Source organism: Oncorhynchus mykiss, chromosome 4 (genome assembly GCF_057628025.1).
Source record: "Oncorhynchus mykiss isolate SJ-2025 chromosome 4, ASM5762802v1, whole genome shotgun sequence".
Classification (NCBI taxonomy): Eukaryota; Metazoa; Chordata; class Actinopteri; order Salmoniformes; family Salmonidae; genus Oncorhynchus; species Oncorhynchus mykiss.
The window spans coordinates 70573195-70598859 of NC_143025.1; the positions used below are offsets into that span (position 1 = coordinate 70573195).

General features: G+C 39.5%; 1 protein-coding gene across 1 annotated transcript; it reads left to right on the forward strand.

The window, feature by feature from the left end:
* Positions 1 to 4717: 4717 nt before the first annotated feature.
* On the forward strand, positions 4718 to 24273 carry LOC110522292 (adhesion G protein-coupled receptor F1). The gene is made up of 21 exons (XM_021600562.3): positions 4718 to 4798; positions 7101 to 7204; positions 7625 to 7673; positions 13916 to 14074; positions 14250 to 14417; positions 14553 to 14576; positions 14668 to 14826; positions 14976 to 15131; positions 15238 to 15273; positions 15473 to 15496; positions 16510 to 16604; positions 16902 to 16963; positions 17739 to 17749; positions 17854 to 18069; positions 18376 to 18557; positions 18717 to 18887; positions 18968 to 20317; positions 20517 to 20558; positions 20662 to 20712; positions 23129 to 23189; positions 23305 to 24273. The coding sequence occupies exons 2-21, from the start codon at positions 7103 to 7105 to the stop codon at positions 23355 to 23357; spliced, it is 3171 nt and encodes a 1056-aa protein (XP_021456237.3). The 5' UTR covers positions 4718 to 4798; positions 7101 to 7102; the 3' UTR covers positions 23358 to 24273.
* The last annotated feature ends 1392 nt before the right edge of the window (positions 24274 to 25665 follow it).

Consider the following 25665-nt stretch of genomic DNA (forward strand, 5'->3'; position numbering starts at 1 on the left):
CTACCAATGATATGCATATCCTAGCTTCTGGGCCTGAGTAACAGGCAGTTTACTTTGGGCAAGGCAGTCATCCGAACTTCCGAATACCGCCCCCTAGCCCAAAGAGGTTTCAATAATGTTTACTCATCATATGTATATACTGCATTCTATTCTATTGAATTTTTGTCAAAGCCACTCCTACATTGCTCATTTTATTTTTTTATTTTTTATTTCACCTTTATTTAACCAGGTAGGCAAGTTGAGAACAAGTTCTCATTTACAATTGCGACCTGGCCAAGATAAAGCAAAGCAGTTAGACACATACAACGACACAGAGTTACACATGGAGTAAAACAAACATACAGTCAATAATACAGTATAAACAAGTCTATATACGATGTGAGCAAATTAGGTGAGATAAGGGAGGTAAAGGCAAAAAGGCCATGGTGGCAAAGTAAATACAATATAGCAAGTAAAACACTGGAATGGTAGATTTGCAATGGGAGAATGTGCAAAGTAGAAATAAAAATAATGGGGTGCAAAGGAGCAAAATAAATAAATAAATAAAATACAGTAGGGAAAGAGGTAGTTGTTTGGGCTAAATTATAGGTGGGCTATGTACAGGTGCAGTAATCTGTGAGCTGCTCTGACAGTTGGTGCTTAAAGCTAGTGAGGGAGATAAGTGTTTCCAGTTTCAGAGATTTTTGTAGTTCGTTCCAGTCATTGGCAGCAGAGAACTGGAAGGAGAGGCGGCCAAAGAAAGAATTGGTTTTGGGGGTGACTAGAGAGATATACCTGCTGGAGCGTGTGCTACAGGTGGGAGATGCAATGGTGACCAGCGAGCTGAGATAAGGGGGGACTTTACCTAGCAGGGTCTTGTAGATGACATGGAGCCAGTGGGTTTGGCGACGAGTATGAAGCGAGGGCCAGCCAACGAGAGCGTACAGGTCGCAATGGTGGGTAGTATATGGGGCTTTGGTGACAAAACGGATTGCACTGTGATAGACTGCATCCAATTTGTTGAGTAGGGTATTGGAGGCTATTTTGTAAATGACATCGCCAAAGTCGAGGATTGGTAGGATGGTCAGTTTTACAAGGGTATGTTTGGCAGCATGAGTGAAGGATGCTTTGTTGCGAAATAGGAAGCCAATTCTAGATTTAACTTTGGATTGGAGATGTTTGATATGGGTCTGGAAGGAGAGTTTACAGTCTAACCAGACACCTAAGTATTTGTAGTTGTCCACGTATTCTAAGTCGGAGCCGTCCAGAGTAGTAATGTTGGACAGGCGGGTAGGTACAGGTAGCGATCGGTTGAAGAGCATGCATTTAGTTTTACTTGTATTTAAGAGCAATTGGAGGCCACAGAAGGAGAGTTGTATGGCATTGAAGCTTGCCTGGAGGGTTGTTAACACAGTGTCCAAAGAAGGGCCAGAAGTATACAGAATGGTGTCGTCTGCATAGAGGTGGATCAGAGACTCACCAGCAGCAAGAGCGACCTCATTGATGTATACAGAGAAGAGAGTCGGTCCAAGAATTGAACCCTGTGGCACCCCCATAGAGACTGCCAGAGGTCCGGACAGCAGACCCTCCGATTTGACACACTGAACTCTATCAGAGAAGTAGTTGGTGAACCAGGCGAGGCAATCATTTGAGAAACCAAGGCTGTCGAGTCTGCCAATGAGGATGTGGTGATTGACAGAGTCGAAAGCCTTGGCCAGATCAATGAATACGGCTGCACAGTAATGTTTCTTATCGATGGCGGTTAAGATATCATTTAGGACCTTGAGAGTGGCTGAGGTGCACCCATGACCAGCTCTGAAACCTCATCCATATATTGAAATATTCTTAATTCCATTTCTTTACTTAGACTTGTGTGTATTATGTATTTGTTGTGAAATTGATGGTTATTACTTGTTAGATAATGCTGCACTGTCGGAACTAGAAGCAGAAGCATTTCACTACACCCGCAATAACATCTGCTAAACACGTGTATGTGACCAATACATTTTGATTTGATATTAAATCTTAAAACAAATATTAAAACAAATTCTTATTTACAATGATGGCCTACCCCAGCCAAGCCCTAACCCAGATGAGGCTGGGCCAATTGTGCAATGCCCTATGGGACTCCCAATCACAGCCAGTTGTGATACAGCCTGGAATCAAACCAGGGTCTGTAGTGACGCCTTTAGCTCTGAAATGCTGAAATAATTGTCTCTGACTTGTGGTCAGACTTGCTCAGGTGGAACAAACTTAAACTTGCGCCTTTTTTAAATGCTGATTTGAATGTCATTGAGAAAACAGAGAAGTGTCTAAGATTCTTTATGCAAACATACTTTCTGAATTTAAAAGTAATCCTTGAAGTAATCATCTAGTTTTTCAAAGTATCTGTAGTCTGATTACAATAGTTTTTCTGATAACGTAACAGATTACAGTTACCCTGGCCCCTACTGGAAACATCACCTTGATAGCCATCTCAAAAGCACACTTCATAATCAATCAATGAATCAATCAAATCTCTTTTTATAAAGGCCTTTTTACATCAGCAGATGTCATAAAGTGCTTATACAGAAACTCAGCCTAAAATCCCAAAGAGTGCAGATGTAGATGCACAATGGCTAGGAAAAACTCCCTAGAAAGGCAGAAACCTAGGAAACCTTCTGGCTGTGCAGAGTACATGGCCATATCTTTCATCAAGATGATCAAACGTTCATAGATGACGAGCAGGGTCAAATAACAATCACAGTGGTTATAGAGGGTGCAACAGGTTAACACCTCAGAAGTAAATGTCATTTGTTTTTTCATAGTCAAGCATTCAGAGGTCGAGACAACAGTTGTGGTGGAGAGGGAGAGGGAGACAGAGGGTCAAAACAGCAAGTTAGCATGTCCGGTGAAGAGGTCAGTGTTCCATAGCCGCAGGCAGAACAGCAGAAACTGGATCCGCAGCAAGACAAGGTGGACTGGGGACAGAGACAGTCAGGAGGTGTCAGGCCAGGTAGTCCTGAAGAATCCTAGAGCTCAGGTCCTCTGGTAGAAGAGAGAGAGATGTGAGAATTTTAGAGAGTATGCTTAAGATCACACAGAACACCAGATAAGACAAGATAATTACACCCAATATGATAGACTGATCCTAGCCCCGTGGCACATTGACTATTGCAGCAGAGATACTGGAGACTGAGACAGGGTGGAAAGGAAGATAATTTCAGTGACTCAACCCATTCAAGTTGTGTACAGCGAAAAATCCTGGCACAACGTGGTGCACCCCTCCCAGGGACGGCATGGGAGACAACTAAAAACCCAGTGACTCAGCTTCCAAAATAGGATCAGAGGCAGAGAATCCAAGTGAAGAGAGGGGAGTCAGCCAGGCAGAGACAGCAAGGGTTGTTCGTCACTCCACTGCCTTGTCTTTCACACAGAACACCAGATAAGACAGGATAATTACACCCAATAGGATAGACTGATCCTAGCCCCGTGGCACATAGACTATTGCAGCAGAGATACTGGAGACTGAGACAGGGTGGAAAGGAAGATAATTTCAGTGACTCAATCCATTCAAGTTGTGTTCAGCGAAAAATCCTGGCACAACGTGGTGCACCCCTCCCAGGGACGGCATGGGAGACAACTAGAAACCCAGTGACTCAGCTTCCAAAATAGGATCAAAGGCAGAGAATCCAAGTGAAGAGTGGGCCAGGCAGAGACAGCAAGGGCTGTTTGTCACTCCACTGCCTTTCTGAGACAGGGTGGAAAGGAAGATAATTTCAGTGACTCAATCCATTCAAGTTGTGTTCAGCGAAAAATCCTGGCACAACGTGGTGCACCCCTCCCAGGGACGGCATGGGAGACAACTAGAAACCCAGTGACTCAGCTTCCAAAATAGGATCAAAGGCAGAGAATCCAAGTGAAGAGTGGGCCAGGCAGAGACAGCAAGGGCTGTTTGTCACTCCACTGCCTTTCCTCAGGGCCACTCCCCTTTGCACCTCAGGGCCAGACTACACTCAATTATTTAACTAGGCAAGTCAGTTAAGAACAAATTCTTATTTTCAATGACGGCCTAGGAACAGTGGGTTAACTGCCTGTTTAGGGGCAGAACGACAGATTTGTACCTTGTCAGCTCGGGGATTTGAACTTGCAACCTTTCGGTTACTAGTCCAGCTCGCTAACCACTAGGCTACCCTGTCGCCCCTTTAGTAGGACCTACTAAAGAGATCAGTCTTCAGTAAATGCTTAAAGGTTGAGACTGAGTCGACATCTCTCACATGGATCGGCAGACCATTCAATAAAAATGTTGCTCTATAGGAGAAAGCCCTGCCTCCAGCTGTTTGCTTTAAAATTCTTGGAAGAATAAGTCCTGCGTCTTGTGACCATAATGTATGTGTAGGTATGTACTGCAGGACCAAATCGGAGAGAGAGTTGGTCCATGTAATGCATTGTTGGTTAGCAGTAAAACCTTGAAATCAGCCCTAGCCTTAATAGGATTCCAGTGTAGAGAGGCTAGCACGGGATTAATATGATCACATTTTTGTATTCTAATCAAGATTCTGACTCAACTACACTCTCACAGTTCAAGGACAAGGAGGTGGAGGCCTTTATTATATTTAATAATTTATGTTTAATTTTATATTTAATCAACTGTTTTGATGTGAAATGTGGAAAGGGAAAGGGCAATATCTAGTCAGTTGTACAACTGAATGCATTCAACTGAAATGTCTCTTCCGCAAAAACCCAACCCTTCTGAATCAGAGTACAGTGGCAAATTGGCAAGAGACACACAGAAACCTTCTTGCCCTTCCTTGAGAAGTCAATTCAGAGAGTCGGAGAGGTAAGATAATACATTTACTTTTCACGTTTTATATTGAAATGATGTAAACGATTTGACTGAGTTCATTTTTAAGTATGACCTTTCACAGGGTTCAGGTATAAATATAAATGTAATATTTGTTCAAGGTTTAACAATGTGAATACAAAAGAGTAAATGAATCACTCTTAGACAACATATAATGTTTGTGACACTGTGTCACAATTATTAAAATAAGTAATCTTTCTCATATCTTATTTGTACATGCAGCTGAAGTTGGAAGTTTACATACACCTTAGCCAACTACATTTAAACATAGTTTTTCACAATTCTTGACGTTTATTCCTAGTAAATTTTCCCTGTTTTAGGTCAGTTAGGATCACCACTTTATTTTAAGAATGTGAAATGTCAGAATAACAGTAGAGAGAATGATTTATTTCAGCTTTAATTTATTTCATCACATTCCCAGTGGGTCAGAAGGTTACATTCAATCAATTAGTATTTGGTAGCATTGCCTTTAAATTGTTTAACGTGGGTCAAACATTTCGGGTAGCCTTCCATAAGCTTACCACAATAAGTTGGGTGAATTTTGGCCCATTCCTCCTGACAGAGCTGGTGTAACTGAGTAAAGTTTGTAGGCCTTCTTGCTCAAACACGCTTTTTCAGTTCTGCCCACAAATTTTTTACAGGATTGAGGTCAGGGCTTTGTGATGGCCACTCCAATACCTTGACTTTGTTGTCCTTAAGCCATTTTGCCACAACTTTGGAAATATGCTTTGGTTCACTGTTCATTTGGAAGACCCATTTGCAGTCAGGAAGCTTTAACTTGTCTTGAGATGTTGCTTCAATATATCCACATAATTTTCCTACCTCATGAAGCCATCTATTTTGTGGAGTGCACCAGTCCCTCCTGCAGCAAAGTATCCCCACAACATGATGCTGCCACCCCGTGCTTCATGGTTGGGATGGTTTTCTTCGGCTTCAAGCTTCCCCCTTTTTCCTCCAAACATAACGATGGTCATTATGTCCAAAAAGTTATATCTTTGTTTCATCAGACCAGAGGATATTTCTCCAAAAAGTACAATCTTTGTCCTCATGTGCAGTTGCAAATCGTAGTCTGGCTTTTTTTTGTGGTGGTTTTGGAGCAGTGGCTTCTTCCTTGCTGGGCGGCCTTTCAGGTTATGTCGATATAGGACTGGTTTTACTGTGGATATAGATACTTTGTACCTGCTTCCTCCAGCATTTTCACAAGGTCTTTGCTGTTGTTCTGGGATTGATTTGCACTTTTTGCACCAAAGTACGTTAATCTCTAGGAGACAGAAAGCGTCTCCTTCCTGAGCGGTATGACGGCTGCCTGGTCCTATCATGTTTATACTTGCATACTATTGTTTGTACAGGTGAGTGTGGTACCTTCAGGCGTTTGGAAATTGCTCCCAAGGATGAACCAGACTTGTGGAGGTCTACAATTTTTTTTCTGAGGTCTTGGCTGATTTATTTTGATTTTCCCATGATGTCAAGCATAGAGGCACTGAGTCTAAAGGTAGGCCTTGAAATACATCCATGGGTACACCTCCAATTGACTAAAATGATGTCAATTAGCCTAACAGAAACTTCTAAAGCCATGGCATACTTTTCTGGAATTAAAGGCACAGTCATCTTAGTGTATGTAAACTTCTGACCCACTGGAATTGTGATACAGTGAATTATAAGTGAAATAATCTGTCTGTAAACAATTGTTGGAAAAATGACTTGTGTCATGCACAATGTAGATGTCCTAACTGACTTGCCAAAACTATAGTTTGTTAACAAGACGTTTGTGGAGTGGTTGAAAAACGAGTTTTAATGACTCCAACCTAAGTTTATGTAAACTTCCGTCTTCAACTGTATGTAGTATACAGATCCAGGAGTGCATGCTATGTGCATCATTTTGAGCATGAATTTCAGATTAAATTGCATTTATTGCGATTGGATCAGTATCTACAGAAAAGATAAGTTAATATATTCACCAAAATGCAGCAGAGACATGACCAACCATTTGGTCAGTCATATGTTTCCTTCTTCATCAGACCGCAACAATGTTCTTCTTAGCATTCCAATCAGGTTAATTAATATTACTACGTAACATAATTAAGAAAACAGCCCATAAATACCTCAGCTGTCACCATAATTGGTGCCTATTTAGTTGTGTTTTATTGTATAATTGTTTTGCAACCATCCTATCTCACAATCTGTACACCATCTGATGTTCCATTGGGGAAAAATCTCAAATGTGTAATACTGACTGTATGATGTTTTGTTTTGTTTATCTGATGCTATATTCATACAGATATGGCCTCACCAAAGACAGTTTGGTACTTAAGTGTCCTCTTGGTATTTTGCTCTAGTCTGGAAAAACAAGATTGCTTGGAAACTCCAAATGTAACATTGGAGGTAAGAGGCCAGTAAATAAACTTCAAATACTGTTGTTCACAAGGCAATATTTAGCAATGTCAGAGAAATACAATATTGTTTGAGCTACATATCTTTAGGTGTATCACTATTAATATAATATGTTTCAAAACAGATTTGTTTGTTCATTCCATTGGTGCAACTACAGCATGTATACATTATAATTACACAAACAGCACAGTTGTGTAACTGTATCCACATTGTAATAACACTGCACATCCCTGTGTATCTACCATGCCAATACATAGGTCTCAGTTGTAAATGAGAACTTTTTCTCAACTGGCCTACTTGATTAAAAAAAGGTTAAATAAAAACATATAGGGGAATTTTCTGAGTGTTAAAACACATACTTCATTTGACGCAGTAATACAAATCCATTTTTTTTTATTAAATCTTTTCCAGGAATCACCCACTGATGGATCACAAGTTCCTTCTGGAGAAAAGCGAGAGGGTGAGTCAGCTCAAACCTACATGTCTGCCCCCATAATGTGCCTTTAGACACCTTAGAAAATGACAAAAAAAATCATATTTTTTTATGTTCACACAAATCCGAAACGATTAAAGCATCATTATTTATCTCACTGCTCTTTGCCATTGGATTTTTGCTGTGTGCGTGTTTTTATTTATTTCTTACATTTCTTAAATGCCCAGATAAATCTACCCTGATTTATTTGATATTGACAAATGTTCTACATAAATATTCTGCGGTTGGTGTTTTTGTAATGATTTAAGTGACCATTGTGCTGTTGTTGCTGTTAGAAATACTAAGGTTCCTAAGACAAACCCACTTTTTATTCGTAAGAGAAATTTGAAGTGTTTTAATGAGCAGGCTTTTCTCCATGATTTGTTTTATTTGGACTGGAGTTAGATTGAGTTTATTCCTGATGTGGAAACTGCCTGGAAATTCTTTCATTATGGTTTTTCCCAAATAGTAAACAAACATGACCCATTCTGCAGGTTCGGGGTTAAAGGGCAGTATAATCCATGGTTTTCTTCTGAGCTGTCTTGTATTATTCACGACCGTAATCTAGCTTGGGCTAAAGCAAGGAAATCATGTTCTGATGCTGATTGGCTTATTTTTAGGCAGTTACGAAACAAGTGTTATTTTCTTCTCAGGAAGACCAAGTCTGAATATTTTATGTCTGTTACCACTGATAACCTGAATGACCCTATAAAGTTTTGGAAGGCTATTAAGTCTATGTCTGGTAACAGTAATGTTAATGAATTACCGTCATGTGTTTTGAAGGACTCTGTTGCTGTATATGACAAAACTGAAATGCTGAATTGTTTCAATGAGCACTTTGTATCATCTGGTAGACTGTTTGATTCAGTGTCCTCTGTCTCTGTACAACCTTGTGTGGATGAACCAGTGAGAGCTGGTCAAACTTGTAGCTTTTTGCCATTCTCAGTGCAGGTGGTACATACAGCCCTGAAATCCTTAGATCAGAGAAAGCCTGAAGGTCCTGTTCTTTTGGGATCCTTGCTTTTTAAATCTGGCAGCTGATTTCATAGCTGAAGCACTTACATATCTGTTCAATCTAACCCTGGAATGTAATGAAATTCCAAAGATCTGGAAATCAGCATTTGTCCTACCACTTTTAAAAGGGGGAGATCCAACTCTTTTAAATAATTATAGGTCAATCTCAAAGCTGTCAACCCTGGTGAAAATACTTGAAACCCTTGTGAGTGAATAGCTAAAATAGTTTTTATTTACTAACTCTATTTTATCAATGTACCAATCGGGCTTCAGGAAGAAGCATAGCACAATTACAGCAGCCATGAAGGTTTTAAATGATATCACTGAAGCCCTTGACAAAAAACAGCATTGTGTCTCACTTTTTATTGGTCTGTCTAAGGCTTTTGATACAGTTGAGCATGCTATACTTAGGCAGAGATTGTCGAGTGTAGGTCTTTCAGAGCATGCAGTTGCATGGTTTGCTAATTATCTGTCTGATAGAACTCAGTGCACTCAATTTGATGGGCTTATGTCTGTTAAAACCTCTTATGTCTGTTAAAACCCCCCCTACTTTTTTCAATTTCCGCCTGAAGACATACCCAAATCTAACTGCCTGTAGCTCTGGCCCAGAAGCAAGGATATGCATATTCTTGGTACCATTTGAAAGAAAACACTCTGACGTTTGTGTAAATGTGAATTGAATGTAGGAGAATATAACACAATAGATCTGGTTTAGATAATACAATGAAAAAAACCATGTTTTTTTTATTATTGTTGTATCATCATCTTTAAAATGAACAAGATAAAACAAACATTCAGATAGGATGATTGGGACAATTTCAGTGAAAATTATAAGAGGGTAACAGTACTTGTGCAAAGTTTCAGAATGATAACTTCCAAAATGAGTGTGCTACATGACATTTATCATGAAGTCACCCAGGTGTCCCACACAAGTAGCCCAAATGTACCCAAGTGGCCAAATTGGTGAAGGTATACATTTTGAAACAACTAACTATATACAAAATGCCAAAATGGTATTCTAACACCCCCCCCCCCAAAAAAAAATGGAGAAAAAAATATGGAAAAAAAAATATGAAGAAAAAAATATATACATTTACAAAATAACATGGGTAACTATTTACACACTTTCAATATTTGGAAGACCCTCAGTCCTCTATCAAATCAAATGTATTTATATAGCCCTTCGTACATCAGCTAATATCTCAAAGTGCTGTACAGAAACCCAGCCTAAAACCCCAAACAGCAAGCAATGCAGGTGTAGAAGCACGGTGGTTAGGAAAAACTCCCTAGAAAGGCCAAAACCTAGGAAGAAACCTAGAGAGGAACCAGGCTATGATAGGTGGCCAGTCCTCTTCTGGCTGTGCTGGGTGGAGATTATAACAGAACATGGCCGAGATTTTCAAACGTTCTTAGATGACCAGCAGGGTCAAATAATAATCACAGTAGTTGTTGAGGATGCAACAGGACAGCACCTCAAATATGAACAGTTTAGAGTTCCATAGCCGCAGGCAGAACAGTTGAAACTGGAACAGCAGCCAGGCCAGGTGGACTGGGGACAGCAAGGAGTCATCATGCCAGGTAGTCCTGACGCATGGTCCTAGGGCTCAGGTCCTCCGAGAGAGAGAAAGGGAGAATTAGAGAGAGCATTCACACAGGACACCGGATAAGACAGAAGAAGTACTCCAGATATAACAAACTGACCCTATCCCCCCGACACATAAACTACTGCAGCATAAATACTGGAGGCTGAGACAGGAGGGGTCAGGAGATACTGTGGCCCCATCCGATGAGACCCCCGGACAGGGCCAAACAGGAAGGATATAACCCCACCCACTTTGCCAAAGCTCGACACAATATTGTGCTGCTGATGCCAGGTGCCATAGCAGTCTCTTTCTGCTGTAAAGCAGAGGGTCACCAAGCATGTGGCACAGGTGATGGGGGACTTAATTTTGAAAAGAACACAGCGGCGCCTTCATGCTGTGCCCTTTTGGCCCTGAGGCACATCCATGCCTGTAGAAATAAATTTGGGCAGATGAACACCACTTGTGGCAGGAGCTGGATGAACCAGCTTCAGTGGGGGATGGACACCTTGGCCCTTGGGGCTGCCATTCGTAGTCAGTGTCACTGTGAAAGAAAATGTTCAGTTAGAATAGTTTCACATATGAGCCCTGTATCGACAGGTATAATAAACAGATATATATATATAGAGAGAGAGTACAGGGAACATAAGGTTGAATATATTATTATAGATCTGCTAGATCTACTGTCTCTTTTATATTATGACATTTCAGCTAGATCTACTGTCTAAATTGTCTGTCTTTAATGGTGTGCCCCAAGGCTCTGTACTTGGTCCTCTCTTATTCACTATTTATATAAATTATTTAGACAAAAATGTCCAAAATGCGCAACTTCATTTTTATGCTGATGATACTGTTATTTACTGTTGTGCCTCGTCTCTTACAAAAGCTTTCCAGAACTTGCAAACTGCTTTTTATACTGTTCAACATACCTTGTGTCAATTGAAGCTTATCCTCATTATACTTTTAACCTTAGCAATGATTCTAAGACGACACACTAAGCCTAACCAATAGTTCACAGTCATGGCAGTGGTATATCAACTGGCCCAGCTGTTAATCCATCAGCCCATTCTGCCAGTCAAGTCATTCGAGAGAACATGTCCAAAAACTAGACTATCTGGACTGACAAAACTAAACTAATGGTGTTTTCTAAAGCAAGAAATAGACCTCTGAACCTTTCACCTACTACTACCTGTCAGGGCAAGGAGATTGAGGTTGTAACCTCATATAAATATTTTGGAATTTTATTGATGACGGCCTATCTTTTAAATTGTATATTCAACAACTTACAAAAAAATTGAAGCTGAAATTGGGATTTTATTTTAGGAATAAGCCCTGTTTTTATTTTGAAGCCAGAAGGAGGCTAGTATCAGCTACATTTATGCCTTTACTAGACTATGGGGATATTTTATATATGAATGCTTCCGCTCAGGGTTTGAGATCAATTGACACCCTTTACCATGGTGCTTTGAGATTTATTTTAAACTGCAAAACCCTTACGCACCACTGCACTTTGTATACCAGGGTTGGCTGGCCTTCTCTAGTCACTCGTAGGATCAGTCACTGGTATACTTTTATTTACAAATCCATTATGGGTTTACTACCATTTTATTTGGGCATTTTTATTGTTCAGAAATGTGGTGGGTATTCTCTTTGTTTCCTGGACTTTATCCTGCTAACTGTTCCAAATGTCCAAACTGAATTTGGTAAAAGAGCTTTTATGTACTCTGCGCCATCGTGTTGGAACGCCTTACAAAATACTTTTAATCTGGAAGAACTTGTCCCGATTGGTATTTTTAAATCACTGATGAATGATCTTGAGACTGATTCCCTGACCTGTCAATGTTTTTAATTTGCTGTTTTTGATTTTGTTATACTCTTTTGAATTCTATGGTTTTTACTAGATTACTTGTAGTTTTTCATGTTGTTTGTCTGTAATTTTTGTAATGACTTGGTGCTGCCTATCTTGGCCAGGACGCTCTTGAAAAATAGATTTTAAATCTCAATGAGCCCTTCCTGGTTAAATAAAGGTTAATATATATATATATATATATATATATTACATGTACAGTACCAGTCAAAAGTTTGGACACACCTACTCATTCAAGGGTTTTTCTTAATTTTTACTATTTTCTGCATTGTAGAATAATAGAATAATAGTGAAGACATCAAACATATGAAATAACAAATATGGAATCAAGTAGTAACCAAAAAATAAATCAATATATATTTTAGATTCCTCAAAGTAGCCACCATTTGTCTTGACGACAGCTTTGCAAACTCTTGGCATTCTCTCAACCAGCTTTACATGGAATGCTTTTCCAACAGTCTTGAAGGAGTTCCCACATATTCTGAGCACTGTTGGCTGCTTTTCCTTCAGTCTGTGGTCCAACTCATCCCAAACCATCTCAATTGGGTTGAGGTTGGGTGATTGTGGAGGCCAGGTCATCTGATGTAGCAATCCACCACTCTCCTTGGTCAAATAGCCCTTACACAGCCTGGAGGTGTGTTGGGTCATTGTCCTGTTGAAAACCAAATGATAGTCCCACGAAGCGCAAACCAGATGGGTGGCGTAACGCTGCAAAATGCTGTGAAAGCCATGCTGATTACATGAGCCTTGATTTATAATCAATCAAGACAGTGTTACCAGCAAAGCACCCCCACAACATGACACCTCCTCCATACTTTACGGTGGGAAATAAACATGCAGAGATCATCTGTTCACCTACAGTACTCTGTGTTTCACATGGACACGATGGTTGGAACCAAAAATCTAAAATATGGACTCATCAGACCAAAGCACAGATTTCCACCAGTCTAATGACCATTGCTTGTGTTTCTTGGCTCAAGCAAGTCTCTTCTTAGTATTGGTGTCCTTTAGTAGTGGTTCCTTGGCATCAATTTGACCATGAATGCCTGATTCACGCAGCCTCCTCTGAACAGTTGATGTTGAGATGTGTCTGTTGCACTCTATGAAGCATTTATTTGGGCTGCAATCTGACTTACATTTAACTCTAAGGAACATATCCTCTGCAGCAGAGGTAACTCTGGGTCTTAGTTTCCTGTGATTGTCCTCATTAGAGCCAGTTTCATCATCATTTTCCAGATTGACTGAGATTCATGTCTTAAAGGAATGATGGACTGTCGTTTCTCTTTGTTAATTTGAGCTGTTCTTGCCATAATATGGACTTGGTCTTTTACCAAATAGGGCTATCTTCTGTAAACCAACCCTACCTTGTCACAACACATCTGATTGGCTCAAACGCATTAAGAAGGAAAGAAATTACACAAATGAACTTTTAACAAGGCACACCTGTTCATTTAAATGCATTCCAGGTGACTACCTCATGAAGCTTTATGAGAGAATGCCAATAGTTTGCAAAGGCAAAAGGTGGCTACTTTGAAGAATCTCAAATACAAAATGTTTTGGTTACTACTTGATTCCACGTGTTATTTCATATGTTTGATATCTTCACTATTATTGTACAATGCAGAAAAGTGTAAAAACAAAGAAAAACTCTGGAATGAGTAGGTGTGTCCAAACTTTTGACTAGTATTGTATGTATACTTATTTTTATGTTCCACAAGAATTGCACTTCGGGGACAATAAAGATCTTTTGAATTGAATTGTTTCCACAGTGACAGCAACCCTCATTGAGAAAGTTGGTGAAGTTGAGTTGGAAGTCTATAATATTCCACTTGAAGACATACATTACCTAAAGTTCCACGTGAAAAGTGTAACCTACCCCATCCTTATCTCCAGTGTGTTAAATGTAACAGACATGAACATTACTACTGGTAAGAGTTTTTAATTGTTCTTTTTTTCTTCATTTTATAAAAGGTTCAAGACCTACAGGGCTCATGTGTTAGTAAAGGGTGTATTTAAAAAACTAACTTGGACGTTGTTGGCATCAGAAGAAAACGTTGTATCTCCATGTTGAGGATAATCAGTCCACTTCCCATCCATTCACAGAATGCTCCTCAGACCCCAGTGGATTCAGGTGCAGATGTGAGGACCAGTATAGTTGGTCATGTGATCAGTGTTCCTCCTATGGGTCCTGTGGTGAGATCGTTGATGGCAAAATGCGTGGATGCCTAAATAACTATGCTTCTGATAGAGAGTTCTGTCAGCCAATCACAAGTAACTATTTGATTTTCACTTCCACTTGGTGTTTGACATTGTACCTGTTGTTGTGGTTGTATGTAGTTGTTTTTGGCAACGTCTCCCAGCTGCGTAATTCTTCTTGGTGACACGTCTTTTACCTAATCCCAACAGATCCAAGTCCAACTACTACAGCAGGTATTCCAATAAGTTACTCAAGCAATAGATTACATTTACTGAAAATAATAGACATGCTTGTCATGATTTATTCAATTGTAATTTTCCATAGAGCCATCAACCACTTATGGGGAAATTATTGAAATTGAGTTGGACATGACAGATATTTCAGCTACATTGATAGATGTACTTAGGGCAAGTGTGACTGGCCTGACCTACCCTGTCCTGATCTCCAATGTGTTAAATGTAACGGACGTGAACTTCACTACTGGTAAGAGATTTCTGTTGCTGTTGCTCATTTGAGTTTTAATTCCTGCATTGTAAAATATATTCAACAACTGGTTCAGATATTTTCAAATAGTTGGTTTCACAGAAAACATTGATATGATGATGTTCAATCCACTCTCCTTTCATTCACAGCATGCTACCCAAACAGCACATGCAGATGTGAGGATCAGTATGGTTGGTCATGTGACCAGTGTCTCTCTTATGGGTCCTGTGACAACATCACTGATGACTCCTGTGGATGTATCAAATCCATTCCTCCTTATGGACCGTTTTGTCAGCCAATCACAAGTAACTGTTTCCTTACCACCTCCACTGTGCTAGTTTAATCAATGTTTCTGTATTCGTTCAGCAACATTTAAACTCTAAGCTTACCCCTATCTCCTTTACCACATAGATCTGACGGCTTGTCCAACACCATCTCCAACACCAGGTATGAGACAATTATTCATGACTATTTCATTAACAAACGTTTTACTGTACTAATTAGAGTCTTACCAAGAGCAACTTGCCATAGTGTTATTCATAGTTGAATATTTACTTGAGGCCTACAGCTGAAAGACAAAAATCTGTGAAACAGGTTAGAGAACCAGCCAGCATCATAATCATCTCACATTTCTCTGCGTCCACAGCTTTGCCAGCAGAAGAGGAAACAAGTACTGGTTTTACACAATAATCTATGTATTTCAAATACATGTAACAGTGTCAAAAATCCACTGACCTGTTCAGATGTGATTTTGTTTGGGTTATCTTTTTTTACCTTTATTTAACTAGACAAGTCAGTTAAGAACAAATTCTTATTTACAATGACGGCCTAGGAACGGTGGGTTAACTGCCTTGTTCAGGGGCAGAACGACAGATTTTTACCTTGTCAGCTTGGGGATTCAATCTCGCCACCTTTCGGTTACTAGTCCAACGCTCTAACCACTATGCTCCCTAACCACTAGGCTGTCTCAGAGTATTACACAATGAACAAATTATGGCTTGTGTATGGAAAGTAATTTACATCTTCAAAAATAGATTATCTGTTGGTTAATTAAATATATTTAAAAGTCCATGACAAATAACTTGAGCACTCCAACTCCTGCCGTAACAAGTAAGTTCCTTATTCCATGTAGTTACGGTACATAACTACTCTGTTAAACAAAATGTAATCATTCAGTGATACACAGCAATGTCAGTAAAGTAAATACTTTTACGCTTTAGCGCCAACAACAAAACAGTCCACAGCAAGTTCAACAACTCCAACAAACCCCTCCAGTACAACATCAAAGAAACAAATCAATAATGTCATTTCATTGGACCTACGGTATTTCCTTGTGGTATTATTGAGTCGGGCATCACCAATATTCCAGTAACACCAATGTGTTATATATCATGTTTTTATGTTCCACTGTACCTCAGTACCAACATAAAAACAGTCCACAGAAAGTTCAACAACTCCAACAACACCCTCCTTAATTTGACCTATTTCCTTGTTACATGTTTGAAAGAAGTTGGACATCGCCAAAAAAACAGTTACTCTAATGTCTTCATTAAATTGTTTTTCTGTTCCACTGTGCCCTACTGTGAACAAAACAAAACGGTCAAAAGCAACCTCAGTTATACAAATGTGTAATTACATTTTTAACTTCCGTATTCTTATATTTTGTTCTGTTTTTTTTTTTAGAAAACACACTGAACCTACAATTTACTATGGCTATCACCTTTGACTCTAACTTCAATGATGAAAATAATGCAATGTTCAAAGATATTGATCAAACTGTGAGTATACTATATTCCCTCATGCTTATCACAATGTCCATGTGCTGCAATGTAAAGTGTCAACCTGGACTCAGGGTTAGATGTAACATACTAAATGTAAATCGGTCTCACTCCATTTAGTATGACAGATTACATTTCGTATGGTATGTATTCATTTGTAGATGTCCATTGTAAATTTAGCATGATATGTGACAAATTACAATTTGTTTGATATGTACCAAATGTTCATTTCATGTCCTTTTCAATAATTTATTTTAAATCACTCTTGATCAATAATCATTTCACTGTCTCACACAGATCAAAGTCATATATAAGAGAAACATGCGAGGCTTCATATCAGCAAAGTTAAATAGGTTAAAGTAAGTTTTGCTCCAGTGTTATTCAATACTTTATAATTTTATATTATTTCATTTCATGTGCTAATAATTTGAATATTCAAATACTAAATGTCACCTTAAATTTCTCAACGTTCAGTTTAATGTATAATTTCAATCCCAATGAAACAAACTTCTTCTTCGTCTGATGATGAGTAGGAAGGATCGGACCAAAATGCAGCGTTGTAAGTGTCCATGATAATTTATTATATCAGAACACGAGAAAATTCAAAATTAGTATACTGCAGGAAAGAAATGAAAATGGAAACAGTTCTGTATGGTGAAAACACAGACACAGAAAACAACTACCCACAAACACCAGGTGGGAACAGGCTACCTAAGTATGGTTCTCAATCAGAGACAACGATTGACAGCTGCCTCTGATTGGGAACCATACCAGGCCAAACACATAGAACTATAACACACAGAACAAACATAGAATGCCCACCCCAACTCACACCCTGACCAAACTAAAATAAAGACATAAAAAAGGACGTGACACTCAGGTGATTTTGAGGGATGTATGGGCCATATAATAGTTGCTGCACAAATATAAAGAATTGAAGGTTGAAATTCTAACAATTTAAACTGTGGTCTAAAATATCCAATATAACAAATATATTTTCAGTATATGCCCCAGAGCCGTGGCGGTTCTAGCTTGTATGGCTCCCTGGGCGAACCACCATTTTCATGATATCATTGACGTGATGTGCAAATGAGCGATAGAAAACGGATTGCGCAAATGTCACCATTCTAAAAGATGTTGTGCGGGTGACCCGCCCCCGGCCCATGATGCCGCCCAGGGCGGCTGCCCATGTCGCCTATACTTAAATCCGCCACTGCCCCAGACAAGAGTTTCCCCTCGAAATGAAAAGAACTTGGGGTTGATGTTATACAGTGTATGTATGGGCTATTTTTTATAATGCATGCCATTCATTTGTGGATATGTTTTCTGATATTTTTTTCTCACATGAATAGGAGTGGAAGTGTTATTGCAGATTTTACTGTTATAACAACAATTGCCGATAATGTGGAAATTGCAAAAGCAAAAGAGGATATTGTCTCAACAATTGGAGAAAAATATCAAATAAGTAAGTACTTGATTAGGTTAGTATTTGGTGGATTTGGTGGACCAAGTTAGTTATTACTTGTCCTGAAATACATTCAAAAAGTATTTAGATCAGTTTACACTGTGGCAGCAGTACATGTCAGTTGATTTTTGATTAATTGTTCATTTTCTTGCTTTTCTGGTGTGCATCAAAAATATTGTCACAAGAATTTTGCTTAAATTCGCCTTCATGTAATCCCATAATTCATGACATGTATCTACAGTTGTAATATCTATAAGATTACAATTATAAATATTGTATAATTTCACAAATCCCATTGTTCTCTAGGGTTTACCTGCTTGAATAATACGATATTTGGCAGTGGACAAGTGAATGAGATAGTTGTAGCTGACTGCAAATTGGATGAAGTAGGTCAAAAGACTGCTATTTGTCAAGAAAATGGACATTTTTCAGTTCGGGAGAATAACTGTGTCTTAAAAGAAATTGAAAACCTGTTTTTTTTATCTCAGGTAATATGTGAACATAAAAACATTTTCACTGGATATAAAATATACTCTATATAAAAATGGTTTAGTAATGATGGTATTGCTTTGTTACAGTACTGTATATAGTATCAACCCTTATATACACTTGTATTGTTTTTCTTTCATCACTTTAAATCCACACAGGTTTTAGTGGGGACTGGTCTTCCAGTCTTTTTGGAAAGACTCCGCAACAGCACTTTTAACCTCCTAGGTAGAATAGTTTCATCACCTGCAACTATTTCTACTATTGTTAATATTCTTAAAAATGTTGCAAATGTGTCCCGAAGTACCCCAATAAACAAACCATTGATGAAGGTATGTTGACATCAACAGTTTCACTTTTATTAGGATTTCAGTAATCCTGTACTAATTCTGATTTCTATCTTGATCTCTAGAATTTCCTGGAAACGGCAGGTGTACTTACTTCACATGGAGCGAAAGCCTCCTGGGATGATCTCAACACCAACCTCAACAAAAACATAAGCTCAGCCTTTCTGGGCACCGTTGAAACAATTTCCAATTTCCTTACCGATGACTTTTTTGACATAGAAACGTCAAGGATTATTTTAAACAAAACCACAGTCAACAACTCAATAAACAACTTTTTCAATTTAAACTCGTCTGTTCTGATAGACATACCGGCATCTGAAGCTTCCTTCAATTCAATCACCATAATAACATTTGACTCCTTGGATAATGTTTTACCTGTGAGAAACAGTCTGAACAACAGTGTCAACACCATCAACGGAAAAGTGGTTCTGGTGAAGGTGAATGGCACAATCAAGAATGTGACGTTCAGTTTTGACGTACTGAACGAGACACTGGCCAATCCTCAGTGTGTTTTCTGGAACTTCAACCTTTTTGACGGCCTTGGAGGATGGGATGATAAAGGATGTGAACTGCCGTCTAAAAAGAATGGCACTGTCACCTGTCACTGTAATCATCTGACCTCCTACTCCATTTTGATGTCGCCTTCCATTCCAGCTGTGTTGCGTGTCCCTTTGGATTTTATCACTTACATTGGAGTTGGCATATCAATGGGTTGCTTGGTCGTGTGTCTCATCATTGAGATGTTGGTATGGAATGCTGTGACTGGAAACAACACATCTTACATGCGTCATGTCTCTATAGTGAACATCGCCGTTTCCCTTCTGATTGCTGACATTTGGTTCATTATTGGTGCAGCAATTTCCGAAAATGAAAAAAAAGATCTTGCTGCGTGTTCCACAGCAACATTTTTCATCCACTTTTTCTACCTGGCTCTGTTTTTCTGGATGTTGGTGTCAGGCCTTTTGCTGCTCTACTGGACTGTCATGGTGTTCTCTCACATGTCTAAACCAGCAATGTTGGCCATCAGTTTTTCTTTGGGCTATGGAGCTCCCCTCATCATTGCTGTCATAACTATCGCAGTGACAGCCCCAGGGAAACAATACATCAGAGATAATGATGGGGTTTGCTGGCTCAACTGGAAAGAGTCAAAGGCCCTTCTGGCTTTTGTGATCCCCGCCCTGACCATAGTGGTCATCAACCTTTTGATCCTGATTGTGGTTCTGTTCAAAATGCTGAGGAGAGGTGTGGGGGATGTTACTCAGCCAGATGAGAGAAATGCTTTGGTGGTCATCGCCAGGTGTCTGGCCATTCTGACTCCCTTCTTTGGTACTACCTGGGGACTAGGAGTAGGAACCATGACTGCACCAAACAATCAAGGAATCCATATTGTGTTTGCAATCTTCAATTCATTACAGGTATTTAACTCAGTTAAATAACACTAGTAACTAACTGGTCCTCGGTTAAGTGCAATTGACTTGAAAGATTTTTTCTTTTAAATGCATTAAATTCCCGATGGCATGTTATACTAAGTTAAGATTTGGATGAATGTTTACAATTAAATATATACTGAATTTGGTATAGTAATTCCATCTTTCACCATGTTATCATTCAAAGGGTTTGTTCATCTTGGTATTTGGAACACTTTTGGACAAAAAGGTATGTTCATGACCCACTTACTGATACCTCTCATATTATTTATTGTAATGTACTTTGTAATGACAATTAATATATTTGATGAACTCCTTGTCTGTGCTTTCAGATCCGGGAAGCTCTAACAGGAAGGTCACGAGTGTCCTCCAACCGCACAAAGGTAAGGGATTTTTTTTCACGTGCGCTGAAATGCTTACTTACAGGCTCTAACCAATAGTGCAAAAAACGTATTATGTGAACAATAGGTAGGTAAATAAATTAAACAACAGTAAAAAGACAGGCTATATACAGTAGCGAGACTATAAAAGTAGCGAGGCTACATACAGACACCGGTTAGTCAGGCTGATTGAGGTAGTATGTACATGTAGATATGGTTAAAGTGACTATGCATATATGATGAACAGAGAGTAGCAGTAGCGTAAAAGAGGGATTGGCGGGTGGTGGGACACAATGCAGATAGCCCGGATTAGCAAATGTGCGGGACCACTGGTTGGTCGGCCCAATTGAGGTAGTATGTACATGAATGTATAGTTAAAGTGACTATGCATATATGATAAACAGAGATTAGCAGCAGAGTAAAATGAGGGATTGGGGGGGCACACAATGCAAATAGTCTGGGTAGCCATTTGATTACCTGTTCAGGAGTCTTATGGCTTGGTAGTAAAAACTGTTGGGAATGCCCTTTTGCCCTAGACATGGCACTCCGGTACCACTTGCCATGTGGTAGTAAAGAGAACAGTCTATGACTGGCGTGGCTGGGGTCTTTGACAATTTTTAGGGCTTTCCTCTGACACCGCCTGGTGTAGAGGTCCTGGATGGCAGGCAGCTTAGCCCCAGTGATGTACTGGGCCGTACGGAGTACCTTCTGTAGTGCCTTGTGGTCAGATGCCGAGCAATTGCCGTACCAGGCAGTGATGCAACCAGTCAGGATGCTCTCGATGTTGCAGTTGTAGCACCTTTTGAGGACCTCAGGACCCATGCCAAATCTTTTTAATTTCCTGAGGGGGAATAGGCTTTTTTGCGCCCTCTTCACGACTGTTTGTTGTTGATGTGGACACTGAGGAACTTGAAGCTCTCAACCTGCTCCACTACAGCCCCATCAATGAGAATGGGGGCGTGCTCGGTCCTCCTTTTCCTGTAGTCCACAATCATCTACTTAGTCTTGGTTACGTTGAGGGATAGGTTGTTATTCTGGCACCACCCGGCCAGGTCTCTGACCTCCTCCCTATAGGCTGTCTTGTCGTTGTCGGTGATCAGGCCTACCACTGTTGTGTCGTGGCTGCATAATATAGTTTGATTATGTTTATAATTAAATAATTATGTTATAAATCGAAATGATTTGTTGCTGGCCACAACATGTTTATTACACTATTGTCTATGCTTACTCATGTGACCATTTTATTGTATTTATCACTTTATTGAACATGTTAGGAAGTTTACTACCTTTAAGCAAGTATTGAATGTTTTATATTTGTCACGATAATTTTCAATCCCAATGATGATAACTAAAAAATTATTTAAGCTTTGACCAATACCCGAGGTTTGTAAGACCCTGGATTTAATAATAATTAGGCAAAGACTCAGCTTCTGCAAAAGGTCCGTAAAGTTTATTCAGAGAACGTTCTGAAGTCCATAATACAAAGACATATCATTTTATAACTCCTACCCCCCACCTACTTACACGCACACACCGACTGTAAAGGCATTCTTCCTCCTCTTCTGAGGAGGAGTAGCAAGAAGGATCAGAGGACCAATGCGCAGTGTGGTAAGTGTGCATAACGTTTATTTTAAGACATAAACTGAACACTATGAAATACAAAACAATAAACGTGAACATGAACGAAAACCGAAACAGTACCGTGTGGCAACAAACACTCAAACGGAAACAAACACCCACAACTCAAAAGTGAAACCCAGGCTACCTAAGTATGATTCTCAATCAGAGACAACTAACGACACCTGCCTCTGATTGAGAACCATACTAGGCCGAAAAAGAAACCAAACATAGAAAAACAAACATAGACTGCCCACCCCAACTCAAGCCCTGACCATACTAAATAAAGACAAAACAAAGGAAATAAAGGTCAGAACGTGACACCGACACACAAACAGTAGGGGGATTACACGCACACACAGACACACAAACAGTAGGGGGATTACACGCACACACAGACACACAAACAGTAGGTGGGATGTGTCTTTCCCCACAGTCCACACTCCTCGTATATCACTACCAAGCTGGCAGTTCCATACCGTTCCCTCCCTCATGAGATTAGAGGGACCTTGACAGTGTCTCTTTCATGTCGTACGTTTTTGAAAGTTCTAACCAGGTCAGGTCATGTTTAATTGTTGTCATGTTTAATTGTCCTCTGTGTTTTCTTAGACACACACACACAAATCTCTCCCTTACTTGTCTTGACCAAACCTTATTGGACTTAAGTTTATCAATAGTTACGTTAGTCTAATTTATTCATTACACATGTTACATAATCTAATAATTATGTTTCAGGGTGGAATTCTTTAGTCATTACCTTAAACATACAAATTCCCTTATCAATATTATATTTTCATTTCAGACCACAAGTGCTGCAACCTCATCGTCAGGTGGTGTGGGCTTTTTCCGGATACGGAGGAGAAGTAGGTCTATAGTATAAAGCAATACTCTTAGGCAATTGGGCACAACTTCCCATTAAGTTGCCCTTATACATAGTACATAGTGCCATTGTTTGACCTATTGTTCCTACTGTTCCAGATGTTTTCAATGTTTCAGCAGCTCCAACATCCGGCCCTACTGGTGCATCATAGACTTTCATCAACACTTAACTCAATGCAACAAATGTGATTATAATGAAACAATCAAAAGGTGTTGTCGCGCATCATCAGTTGACGCACTGGGTTAGAGTAGCTAACACCTTGAGTGTGACCTTGAAGTGACTGCCACTAAAGATCTGACCCCAACTCTCAGTGACATCATTAGGGGTTATGTCTAACACAAAGCCATTCATTATGAACTATATGGTATGTTAACTTTTTATCGGGATTATTGAGTATTATATTGAATAACATGATTATTGTTTTTTTGTGGGGTGGGGGTGTTTAAATAAGAGTATGACTGTGTAAATGGATTAATCAGCTAACATGAAGAATTGAGATTGTTCCTGAAATAACACATTACATTCTCTCTTTGAATAATTCACTGTTCATTTTGTCACAATTTATATTACGTTTAATTTACATGTAAAAGGTCATATGTTCTCTTGTCTAAGACATTGCACTTTGGATACTAAAGAATAGTTGTTGATATCATGGTTTAAGTCATTCTGTGTGTATGCAAATTCTGAGGGAGACTAAAAAGAGGGCAAAACATCCAAAAGATAACGGCTTTACATTGAGCGGAATGTAAGAAAGGCACCGCACACACTGATGTACAATGCATTTGTCACAACCATTGTGCTACAATTGAGTTATTATTCTGTACCAAAATAATAACATGTGTTGAGAAGACACGACACAGTAACAACATTTGTGCAGACAAACTCCATTGTATCACAAAAATATATGTTGTATCACAATTACTATGTGTCAAATCCATTGTAGATCAGCTTTATGACCTCACTTATGATCCATGATGTATCTCGTTTTGTCTCTTCATGTTGGCTATTATCAATTTACAAGTTGCATGCATGCTTTGCTTTTTTATTTAAATAAAATGTGGCAAACAGCAGTCGTTCAGCACATTATCTGATTTGATTTCGCATGATCTTGCATTAACTTAATCATAGACCATTATATCTTGACATCCCAACTGTACACGTGCCTGTAGGGATAAGGTAGTTGGCACAATGATGATATAATAATTATTTGAAGGACTGCACAATGTTAACTAAAGAGCATGCAAGGTAATGGGTCTTTCTTGGTTTCGTTTCACGCAGAGCACTTAGGCTACTTTGTTTACATTCAAGAAATGGCACATATTTCTGTAAGTTTAATTATTAGTTAATAGAAAATGATTAAAATACTTTAATTAATTAGTTAATTTGACAATTTTGTTGTGTTGTTCTGGCAATCATTGATACAGTAGCATGTTTATGTAACGGATGTGAAACGGCTATCTTAGTTAGCGGTACTCGCTAAATAGCGTTTCAATCGGTGACGTCACTTGCTCTGAGACCTTGAAGTAGTAGTTCCCGTTGCTCTGCAAGGGCCGTGGCTTTTGTGGAGCGATGGGTAACGATGCTTCGTGGGTGTCAGTTGTTGATGTGTGCAGAGGGTCCCTGGTTCGCACCCGGGTATGGGCGAGGGGACAGTCTAAAGTTACACTGTTACATTGATGCTGTTGTCCCGGATCACTGGTTGCTGCGGAAAAGGAGGAGGTCAAAAGGGGGGTGAGTGTAACGGATGTGAATAGCTAGCTAGTTAGCGGTTCTGCGCGCTAAATAGCGTTACAATCGGTGACGTCACTTGCTCTGAGACCTTGAAGTAGTAGTTCCCCTTGCTCTGCAAGGGCCGCGGCTTTTGTGTAGCGATGGGTAACGATGCTTCGTGGGTGTCAGTTGTTGATGTGTGCAGAGGGTTCCTGGTTCGCGCCCAGGTATGGGCGAGGGGACGGTCTTAAGTTATACTGTTACATTAAGTCAAGGGAGTGTCCAGAGGATGTACATACAGTAAATCAAGCTGCCTCATGCTACAGAAACAGGAGATAGGCTCCTGCACTATGGGCCATTCTGGCTTGGACAAGGCTTACTTTTCCCAGGCTTACTTACTTACAGTGCCTTGCGAAAGTATTCGGCCCCCTTGAACTTTGCGACCTTTTGCCACATTTCAGGCTTCAAACATAAAGATATAAAACTGTATTTTTTTGTGAAGAATCAACAACAAGTGGGACATAATCATGAAGTGGAACGACATTTATTGGATTTTTCAAACTTTTTTAACAAATCAAAAACTTGAAAAACTGGGCGTGCAAAATTATTCAGCCCTTTTACTTTCAGTGCAGCAAACTCTCTCCAGAAGTTCAGTGAGGATCTCTGAATGATCCAATGTTGACCTAAATGACTAATGATGATAAATACAATCCACCTGTGTGTAATCAAGTCTCCGTATAAATGCACCT